Source organism: Furipterus horrens, unplaced genomic scaffold (genome assembly GCF_987537825.1).
Source record: "Furipterus horrens unplaced genomic scaffold, mFurHor1.1.pri manual_scaffold_11, whole genome shotgun sequence".
Taxonomy (NCBI): Eukaryota; Metazoa; Chordata; class Mammalia; order Chiroptera; family Furipteridae; genus Furipterus; species Furipterus horrens.
In genome coordinates, this window is record NW_028327181.1 from 17,035,376 (window position 1) to 17,046,951 (window position 11,576).

Below are 11,576 nucleotides of genomic sequence, written 5' to 3' on the forward strand. Positions count from 1 at the left end.
GTGTGAGCTGAGCCCCAGCACCAGGGCTCAGGGAGGGGCTGGGCATCACTGGATGGACACACATTTGCATGGACAGCTCCTCCCCTGGCAGAGGGTGGGGAAGAAAAGGGGGCCTGGGCAGCCCAGCCCCACTGTGGAGCTCAGGGGCTGTGCACCATGGCCTGGACCCCTCTCCTCCTCGTGCTCCTCTCTCACTGCTCAGGTAGGGACAGGCCTCTGGGTCCAGGCCTCATTTCCTCGTCACGTTCCTTTTATGTTCAATTCCTGAGAAGTCTCACTGTGGTCTCTGTGTCAACACTGACCAGTGTCTGTATGTCTGCAGGTTCCCTCTTGCAGCCTGTGCTGACTCAGCCGCCCTCTGTCTCTGCATCTCCGGGAGCAACAGCCAGACTCACCTGTACCCTGAGCAGTGGCTTCAATGTTGGCAGCTACCGTATATACTGGTTCCAGCAGAAGTCAGGGAGCTCTCCTCGGTACCTCCTGAATTTCTACTCAGACTCAGATAAGCACCAGGGCTCTGGGGTCCCCAGCCGCTTCTCAGGATCCAAAGACGCCTCGGCCAACGCAGGGCTCCTGCTCATCTCCGGGCTGCAGCCTGAGGACGAGGCTGACTATTACTGTAGTACATGGGATGAGAACTCTAAGACTCACACAGTGTTTCAGACCCACAAGGAAGTGAGACAGAAACCTCCCATCTGCTCTGCAGTCCTGGTGCCGTGACCCCAGCTGGTGGCTCTGACCGACTCTAGCTCAGCAGTGACTGTGTGGACATAATCATGCAGCACCTGAGTTTCCTTGGACCAGTGGTTCTGATATTGTCACATCTCTTTTTTCAGTTCAACGTTTAGATTGATTTCTCGCACATATGTTCTCATTGTGTTAGTTCTTTCATAGACAAAAGGTCCTTGGTGAGAGAGAAAATTTTCCCATAGAGACGTTTGAGGAGGTCAAGCCAGGTTGATTCAGGCCAAGGTCAGTCAGCTCAGGGTTGAGGATTCACTAAGATATGATTCTCATCTGAGGGCTCAGATCTGAATTTTGTGATACAGGCCAGCATTTGGCCTAAACTATTCTCTTGTATATACTAACATTAAACTGTCAGAATTAAAAAAATAACAACAGTACAGTTTTTGTAGGCTGTGGTCAGTCAAAGTGTGGTCCCTGCTGGTCATTTGGGAGTCATGAGCCACGTGAGGCTTCACAGAGCACACGAACAGGCTGGGACTCAGGGGTGCTTGCTGGACTCCAGCGGGCTCCCCTGATTGCGAGAGCACCTTGTTTAGCTTAGGAGGTGGGCTGAGGGCTACTATTTCTCTAAGACTCCCGACAGTGGATCCTGCAGTCCCCTCAAAATTCCCACTGATCCCAAACCCATGAACAGTCTGGGAGCTCTGGGGAGTCTTCTTCCCATTTGGCAGAGAAAGAAGTAAGGGGAGATTCTTACCCTGAGACGCCAATAGCTGGAAAGATGAGTGGACATCACCCAGGTGTACTGAAAGCTAGCAAGATAATTGGGTAGAAAAGAAAAGCCCTCCGCTTCCTACACCTGCAAGAATTGCGGGCTTGAGCACAAAGGGGAGGAGGCCTCTGAGACAGGAGCCCACCATTCTCCTGGGTCACACAGCACCTGATACGCCTCTTTCTTTTGCACCAGCACCTGCCTCAGGAATGCGGCCGTCCTTGCAGCAGGCAGCAGGCCCCACTTGTTGGGTCACAGTACTATTTGTAACAACATAAATATGAAATACTTCAGGATAAATATAAAAGAAATGAAAATTTTATACAGTGAAAAATGCAAAATATGGCAAGAAATTTAAACTAAGTATATATCCTAGTTTGTGTTCAACATTCTCGGTGTGGTTAAGTTAACAGTTTGTCCCAAATTGAATAAAAAAGAATCTGCCAGGTGATAAATACTCTAAATGAAAAATGGGGTGGGGATTTCAGCAGAGAAGTGGGAACTGGAAGAAAAGATAAATACAACAATCTTCTGGAGGAACCCTCCCTAGGTCCTTGCGACCTGCCTGCCCCTGAAGAAGGGGAGGTGAAGGGAGTCCAGGTGAAGCTCCAGGGAACCCAGGAAGGGGAAACAGGGAGGGCAGCTTCCGTCTCAGAAGACACACAGGCCAGGTGGGGAACGCTGCCCTGAGGGCTGATAGGCAGGGTGTGGGTGCAGGGGCCTGGCTGGGTGCCACTGGGTGAGGAGCCCGTGCTGTCCCCTGCGACGTGCACCTGGGGGGACAAGTCTGTGATCTTCGCCTCACTCTGATGTAGGGCCCTGTGACCTGAAACTTGCGGAGTAAGAAATATGCCCAGTTGCTCAAAGCTGTTATCAGAGTTTGGAGTATTTTAAGTCGTATAAATGGAAACTGCTTGTGTGAATCCTGGATGGAAACTCAGAGACGCTCCTCACAAAACCACAGTTTACTTCCAGAACTGCATCAGCCTGTCCGGGAATGAGTGTGACTCTGCCCCGTGACGTACAGGGTGCGGGTAGCCGGGTCTGCTGGGTACTGAGAACGGGCAGTTGTGCACAGTGGGAGCATGCTATTGCTGATCCTTTCCTTCCTTGTGACTGTGACCCATCCAGGACTTTGTAGAACACAGAGCACATGGTACTTTAGCCCTGCCATTACCAGAGAAGGTTCCAGAGACCAGGACCCTGTAAACAATGAGAAAAAGCAGTGTAGTGCAAAAACTTAGGAATCGGTCTGTGTATGAGTTAAGGTTCTCCCAGGAACAAACCACCGCCAAGTTATTTTAAGGAATTGTTTCACACCATTGGAGACACTGCCATGTCCAAAATCCGCAGGGTGGGCTGGCAGGTTAGAGACCTGGGGAAGGAAGAGTAGATGATTTAGTTTGATCTGAAGGCCATCTGCTGGCAGAAATCCTTCCTGGGGAGGGCCATTCTTTGCAGTACCAAGTCCTTCCATTGATTGGATGAGGCCCTCTCCCATTATAGCGGGCAATCCTCTTTTATTGTTCTAGTAAAATAATTATTACATCATTAAAAACATATGTTTGCAAAAACTACTAGAATACAGTTTGACCAGATATCTGGGAGGGCCACCCGAAGGAGACAGAACATTAACCACCACAGACCCTCACTCTGCTCTGGCTGTGAATGGGAGGCTGTCCCCAGGGCCCAAGGAGCAGGGATCAGGTTGTCTCCACCACGTCCCAGGTTCCCCTGCTCCTCACTGATTACACACGACACCTGTGACACTTCCTGGTGCTCACGCTCACACAGGCGTCTTGCCCTGCTCTGCCCACTCCGTGCAGTGGGGACCCGGCCCTGTGCACACAGGTCCCTGCATCTCTCCCTGCTCATCCAGCCTCCTTCAGGGCCTGGGACCCGGGACAGAAAGCCAACAAGTACTGTCCTGGCAGAGGCAGCAGCCCTGAATAGAAGAGTGTCATGTTGACACGTGAAAGTTTCTGATACCTCAGCAAAACTCCGAACCCACTGAAACACCCACATGCTCTGGGAATGTTGGTTCTTGTGTGAATTAAGCTGTGGACAAAGTGAGCAGTGAGCCCCAAATCTCAGCTCACTCTATTTTTATATCTTTCAGGCTCCTGCCTATAGGCTGGGCTGGCACATCCACCCACAACAGAGTCAGGTCTCAGGCACAAGGTCATCCGTAGCAGAAGGAGCAGCACCACAGACATGCACTGGACGGCCTGGATCACAGGCACCGGCTCAGCCCTAATATTGTGGTCCTGGGAGGTCGGTCTCAGAGCCCCCTTTTCACCCAAGAACAGCATTCCCAGTGCTTTACTATTGATATTTGGACACAATTTCCATCATTATTCATCATCTTTGAATTTTTAACTCAATCTTATTGAGGTGAATTTTATATACAACAACATATGTGCATTTAAGTTGGGTAAGTGGTGATGAATATATAAGTTGTTTGAATAAAATCCTATCACAGTAATTTAAAATTTTTTTCCTAGAACTTTCTGCATGATTGTCCTTTTTTACTCTCAGATAATGTCACAAATAATGTCATATGGCAAGGTCCCTGCCGACTTTTGACTGTGAGCTTGAGAATAGACTCCCAGGACTGATCACTGCTCACAGCATGTGGAGAACTTTGATTTATTGCAGGTAGGAATATTGACAGACAAGGATTTACAAAGCATCATCACACATTAGGAATGAGCATGAGAATTTTCTCTCCACAAGCTCCCCATCCCTAGAGAGAAGGGGCCCCTTTCTGCTCATTTCTGCTGGGGACCCATGGGGAAGGAGACCTCTAACAAACAAGGAGGAAAGAACCCATGTCCTGCACAGAAGGGGACATGCCTCCATGGGGCCCGTCACTGCTCTGGACTTCATACCTGTCTAATGGTTAAAGTAAGAGACACCACCTCATTCCTGAGCACTGAACTGCCAGGGAGGTGTGGAAAGGCTCACCGTGAGGACTCTGGGTAGAGCAGTAAGGTGCATTAAGGACATGGGGAGACCACAGTAGGGGACACCTGACCTGGCCGTAAGGCAGAATTCATGACCTGGCCCTAAGGCAGAATTCAGTGGACAGAAAGTGGGAGTCAGAATTGGTCTCTGATGGGTCTGGTCACCTGGTTACAAGATGCTGTGTCTGGTCTTGGACACTAGAGGGGGCTTGGGTCTTGTTCCTGAGGGACCTGGGGGATCATGGCTGGGACCAGCCTCCTAGCAGTGCCTGTGGCTTCTGCTCAGGGCTTACAGCTGAGACTTCCCCAACCAATGGGCTTGACACACCCCCTCCCTTGTGAACACCCACAGCCATCCTCAGGCAGAGGCGCCTTATTGGGAGGATTCAAATAGCTGGGACTTTATTTGCATGAATGGGTCCTCCTCTCTTAGAATACAAAAAAGAGAGGAGAGATCTTTAGGGAAGACCTGCTTAAGCCCTGGGCTCAAGGAAGGCAGGACTCAGTGACGGTCTCCACCATGGCTTGGACCCCTCTCCTGCTCACCCTCATGGCTCTCTGCACAGGTGACAGGATATGGGGACAGGAGATGGGACCTTGGGAAAACACTTGAGGGTCTTCTCCCACCTCTTTTCTCTAGACTTATGATCAGTGTCTGTGTGTGTCTCCCTCTTCCAGGATCCTGGGCCCAGTCTGTGCTGACGCAGCCGCCCTCAGTGTCTGGGGCTCCGGGTCAGAGCGTCACCATCTCCTGCTCTGGAAGCAGTTCCAACATCGGGGGTAATTATGTGAACTGGTACCAACAGCTCCCAGGAAAAGCACCCAAGCTCCTCATCTATGGTAGTAGCAACCGACCCTCAGGGGTGCCTGACCGATTCTCTGGCTCCAAGTCTGGCACCTCAGCCTCCCTGACCATCAGTCGACTCCAAGCTGAGGACGAGGCTGATTATTACTGCTCAGCATGGGACAGTAGTCTCAGTGCTCCCACGGTGCTGCAGGCCCGTTAGGAAGTGAGACAAAAACCTGCTGTCCCTCTTGAATTGGGGCCTCCCTGGCCTGACCTCACTCCTCTGACAAGCCAGCTGCTTCCTGTGTTTATTCTGCCAATAACTGGGGCCTGAGACCCACTTCAGTGATGTTTGTCTAGAATATCTGTGCACCCTTTAAGTTCTGCTCCCACACCTGCCCTTGTCTCTCCTCTTCTATTACATCACTCACCCTCCAGATTTCTTCCTCTGGCACTTATGGCCTTAACTCTATCTCACGTCGGGTCATCAGAAAAATGTTAAAAGTTTTTGCTGTAATTTTCTTTTTTAGGAACCCATTTCTAGGGAGGAAAAGGAACACAAATTAGACCACCTTAAATTACTTTTATAACTTTGTTCCTATTTACAACTTTAAATTGTTGTTTTTCACTCCCTACCACCCTCAATCTCTTTAATTTGACAACACAATTATTGTTTATACCAAAAAATGATGTTTCCTCCAAACTTTGAGTAGTTATAAAAATAAGCTCTTGATGTGTTTATTATTCCTCCTTTAGCAGTTCTGAAGCTCTGCACGAGGTCAGTCTTATGTCATAAACAACAAGGGCCTGGACATGATGTTCAGTACATACCACCTTTTGCCTTTCCCAAGAATATTGGTTTCCTTACCATCAGGACTAACTCAGCCACACACACATTTCTGCCATGCTGCTGAAGTGCCATGTGTTAGCGCTTTTCCGAGATAAAAATAAACAATCTCTTCTTATCAATCCCAGGGAGGCATTGGGGGACCGCAGGCCACTGTGGGGCATGGCTGCAGTGTCAGGTGTAACAAGAAAGGGGCTGTGTGCTCACCCCCTGCCCTGTGCTTCCTAAACCTGAAGACCCCACGGCTGAGGGCCTTGTGTCTTTCAAAGGAGTATTGTCAGATTTCTCTCCCCCGACACGACCTGGACCTGTGATTAAGTAGAATTGTTGTCAGAGCTAATGTGCACCAAATTCCTCCTTCTTGCCTAAATTCTATCAAGGAAAGTGGCCTTGTTTTTTTCAGACTCTAGGACCTGCAAGGGCTCACACAGAGCTGGCCCCCGGGTTGGTTTTGCTCTAACAACCACCCTCAGGGGACAGAAAGAAAACAAAAGGGGCGGAAATGGCTCCGTGAGGGTGCATTGGACAGATACCTCACTTTCTCCCTCTCTCACTTTGGGACACAATTCTAACACTCTGTGCAAATGGTGTCAGGTCCTCAGATTAAGGCTCTCTCTCTCTCTCTCTCTCTCTCTCTCTCTCACACACACACACACACACACACCCTTCCTCTCTCTGAGTGTATGTTGTCCAGGGCTCTGCAGGTCTCAGGCTCCCCTGTCCCCACAGAGCTCAGGAATCAATCCGCGTGAACCCTGCGTCCTCAGGGTCAGGATCCTCAGGAGGCCGACTCTCCCTCAGCAGGAAACACCAGCAACAGGAGCGTCACTGGGGTCCTGTTACCATGTCATCCAGGAGATGTCCTGAACACCTGCTCTACTGGGATGACTTGGATGCTCAGGATCACAGGGTGAGTCTCTGATCCTGGTCAGCAGCTCAGCCCTCCTGACTGTCTCCGGGATCCAGGCAGCATGTGAGGCTGTCATTGCAGTTGTTGTGGGACAGCAGCCTCCGTACATCTCCCATGGTACTCACGGTCCACGGGGATGCGAGATACAATGTCCCTGTGCTGTCACAGCTGCATTGTTACACGTTTAGTCACTGCCTGTGTCACCTCCAGGTGGCTAGACTTCTGCTGAAAAATCTTCTGTCCCAAACAAAAGCCACAGGCTTGTACCTCAGGGACACAGTCTGCCTTGGTCTCCTCTTTTCCATGAGTCACACATGGGTCTACTGACAAATAAGATTGGGTCCTGCTGGCCTTCACCAACACAAATCTATTCCTCTAGTCACTGGGTAACTGAATGAACAAGTTTTTTTTATCTTGAAAATGGTGGACACAAGGAGCAGAATGATAGGTTGGCTCACCCCTGACCCCAACATTAACATATCCCCGAAGCTCTATCTATGTGTTTCCATCACTAAGTGGATCTGAAGGTCATAGGAAGAGGCCTCTCCTGGGGTTTCACTGAGAAGCTGGTGGGGCTTTTCTCTCTATAGGACCATTCCACATGCAAACTCATAGTAAGGAAATAAATGCACATGTACATACATATATAAAATAATTTTAGGAAAATAATATATGCCCCAGTTCAGCCAGGAAAACAAAGCATTACTTTCTATTATTTTTCCGTCCAGGTTTTAAAGCACAATTGTCAATATTCATCATAAGAATTTTACAATCAATCTTACAGAGCTTACTTTTATATAGGACATCACGCAACCCCTTCAAGAGCACAGACAGGTAAGTGTAGACTAATGTATAAACTGTTTCGATCAATCTCTATCAGAGCATTTGAAAGTTCAAGTCATTTGATTTTAGAATCTACTGCACATTTGCCCTCATTGACCTCGGGGAAAAGGAACAAACAAGGTTACTTTGAAAGGTCTCCTGGATACTGATGACCATGACCAGGGAATTAAGTGCTAAAAGTGAATCCCGCTCTCAGTATGGGGCAAACTAGTTTCAGGTGGAACTACTGATGACAGACAGTAAAGATTTGCCCAACACCATCCACTAAGAATTCACACAGGGCCTTCCTTTCAACAACCTCTCAATCCCTGGACAGTGGGGCCTCGATTGTCTCAGGGCTGTGGGGGCTTCCACAGGGAAGAGCTCTGCACAGAAGGGGACCTGCCTTTATGGACATGGTCCTGGCTCTGGACTTGATCCTGATATCAGAAGTTTGTATAAAAAACACTATCAGCCAAAGGGGACACGCACAGACTCTCGCCGAGGTGTCTGTGTAGAGCGTAAGTCTGCCCTGTGCTGATGAGGAAGCTACAGGAGGGCACACACAGCCTGGCTTTAAGGCAGGAGGACTTGGGGCGGAGCAGTAGCCAGGCAGCAGCTGTCTCTGATGGCTCTGGTTACCATGTGACACATTTATGTGTCTCTGCCTGAACACCAGGGGGCGCTCAGGGCCTGTTCCTGAGGGGTCTGGGGTGATCACAGCTGGGACCCAACACCTGGCACTGCCTGTGCCGACTGCTCAGGGCTCACAGCTGTGAGCTTTCCACCCCTTGGGCCCCACACACCCTTGACTGCCTTCTTCACTCTTACTGGATCAATCTTCCCCCAGGTTCTCTGTGCCTGTTCACCTTTCTTTTCCTCAGCGGTTCATTCCTCCATATTCTGCAGGATCCTCAGAAACTGTCCTGTGGAGGTGTGGGGACCCCTGTTGGGGGGACCAATCATAAAGCAGGCAAAGGGGTCCTTTCTCTCTGCCTTAGATGCTCCTTCCTCTTTCTGATATTCCTGTGTCATCTTCCCTTTCTTGTTAGGGGACTCTCAAAACTTGGAGTCTCTACAAAGGTAAGTTACCTGCTTTCCCCCAAACTAACGCATCTTTTATTCTAAGAGAACATGGAAGAAACAACACCTTCACCTGGGATTAAAGGAGGAACCCTCTCATCCCTGTTGAAGAATTCTCCCGCCAAAAAGCGCTGCCCTAGACCACATTGTCCTCTGCCCATCCTAGGGTCTCTCCCTTGCTCCCGTGCTCACCTTTTCTCTGTGTATCTGGCTGTGCCTGTGCCCATGACCAGAAGCAGAGCGCGGACCACCTGTGTGAAGCAGATATACGGACAAAGACAGAAAACAGCTACAGAGAAGAGGCACAACTCATGGGATAGGCATGGTGGCCACCAGGGAGAAGCTGGTCTGAAGCAACCCCAGGGCCACATCCCCCAAATCCTGACCCACAGGAATAGCAGCAGGCTCCAGGGTCTCTTAGAGATTCTCTGGCTTTGGGGACGCAGCTCGGTCTCCCCGACCCTCACTGGGCTCCAGCCTGACCACGAGGCTGAGGACGGCTGCTCAGTGTGGGACTGCAGCCTCTGTGGTCACACAGTGCTCCAGGCCATTTGGGGAGTGAGACACCAACCCTGAGCTCCCCGTCCTCAGCCTGCATGTGGCTGAGCTCGCAGAGCACCAGTTAACTGCCCCAGGGAAAGACAAGGCTGGGTTCTGACTGATGATGCTGTGCACCACTCAGGGCTATTGAGGGTAATAGTCATGAAAAGGAAGTCTACCCCCATATCAGCCAGTTTATATAGGCACCATAATCGTGAATGTATTTGTGGCTACATGATCAAATATTCATATAAGTTAACAAATAGTAAAAATGGATTTCAAGGTTTAAGTAAGGGAATATGGGTTTTCTCAAATTTAAACATTTCATTTGGAAGCTCTGGATACACAAGCTCAGAGGATCCACCTCTCTGACCTTCAGTGGTTGTTCCCCAGAATCACCACAAAGTCGCCTCCTCGTTTTCTGGCCTTGGTACCTGCTCTGACTTCTGACTCAAGGGCTCTTCCTCACTCTGTCCAGAGATTATTGGATTATCCTAAACATTGAATTTATACTCACTATTTAAAATCCTGACCCAAGGATATTTTTACTGATTTTAGAGAGAGAAAAACGGAGAGAGAGAGAGAGAGAGAGAGAGAGAGAGAACATTGATGTGAGAGAGAAAGATTGATTTGTTATCTCTTGTGTGCGTTGAGACAGTGGATGGAACCTGAAACCTGGGCATGTGCCCTGAGCAGGGACTGAACCCACAACCTTTTGGTGTATGGGACAGTATTCCAATTAAGCCACCTGGCCAGGGCTACACTCCATTGTTTGACCAGGCTTATTAGGCCCACATCTCCCATGTTCACAAAGAAAAATGATAGCTATGTGTTTCTGTTGCACCTGTTACCTGGCTTTTTACATACATGTTCAGTGTCTGGCACAGCAAACAAAGTGGAGACGTATGAGTACAGTGGGCAACAACTGACATTTGAAAAACTACCGTTTTCTATGGAGATTGATATACTAATGTGAACACATCACTGTTCCCATGGTGACTTAAGAATGTCCTTTCTCACCTCACACTCTGGAGTAACATCAGTAAAGACTACTTTGGGAAGACCAGTGTGTGTGTTGTCTTTAGGGACATTCCAGTGGCTGGCGTATGTGTCCCTTGTTACCAGCAGAGGGAGCGGTGCACCATGTCACAGTGTGGGTGCTGAGCCAGACAGCTGGTAAGCCACTCACTGTGTCGAGGGAAGTTGGGCAAACTGTGTCCTCACTCATGTGAGACCATACTGCCTCTCTGAGACCCTCAATTTGTCTATGAGTTCTGGGTCTAGCTCTTGCACCACAGTGCTTCAAATTTGGGCCCTTTCCTTCTTTTTCAATGTGGAGTCTTTGGCCAAATCTGGGACATGTTGGAGCTTGTGGATAATGAGGAACCAGAATGCATTTCCAAGGAGGAAGTGAGCTTCTGGAAAATCTTCCAAGAGGACAAGACTCAGTTTGTGGGCTGAATCCCCACCATGGAACCACAGGAGACAGAGCTCTGAGGTGTCCCCGTCATGTCCCGGAGTCTTCCTCTCTCAGGGCCTATGCAGTGAGCCTTTGTCAGGTTTTCCAGGAAGGAGCTCCTGGCTCCTCCTCAGTTCCGCAGGGAGCAGGTGCTGTGACAGCAGACTCACAGCCCCTGTCTGCGTATATTGGTCACCTGGGCAGAAAGTCACCCCTTGTGCACTGGAAGCCTCTGCAATGGAGGTTATTATGGCTCTGGGACAGAAACCCCATAATGTGATGATCTATGTTACTGAGGATTCAGCCTGAATGGGAGGCAGGCTGTTACTTCAGACCTGGGGTGATGGCTCAGAGCTCACAGGCTGCCCTTCACCCCTGGGCAAAGCGGCCAAGACCTTTTCTCTGCTCAACTTGCTCTGTCCATTGCTCCATTGTCACTGTTTCCAGGACTAGTTACAGTTGGTAGCTGGTCACTCACTGGGGAGATCTCTGCTGTCACTTCTGTACCAGCACCAGGGTGTCTAGAGCAATGCCCCATATTTATATAATATTCTATAAAACATATATATGGCTGTTATAAGAACTTGGTGTTGAATTTGATCAAATGCTTTTCATGACCAAGAGAGACAATATATATGATCTATTAATGTCTTATTATGCTGTATTATATTACGTATTTCTTAAAATGAAACCCAACATATAT

At 49.2% G+C, this 11,576-nt stretch overlaps 2 gene segments (V, D, J or C); both read left to right on the forward strand.

The window, feature by feature from the left end:
• The first annotated feature begins 147 nt into the window (after positions 1-147).
• Positions 148-1,089, forward strand: LOC149997070 (putative non-functional immunoglobulin lambda variable 5-48). The segment is given in 2 exon segments: positions 148-202; positions 323-1,089. Coding segments are annotated over 2 exon segments (444 nt in total).
• A 3,856-nt stretch (positions 1,090-4,945) lies between these two features.
• LOC149997071 (immunoglobulin lambda variable 1-40-like) lies at positions 4,946-5,432 on the forward strand. The segment is given in 2 exon segments: positions 4,946-4,991; positions 5,104-5,432. Coding segments are annotated over 2 exon segments (375 nt in total).
• The last annotated feature ends 6,144 nt before the right edge of the window (positions 5,433-11,576 follow it).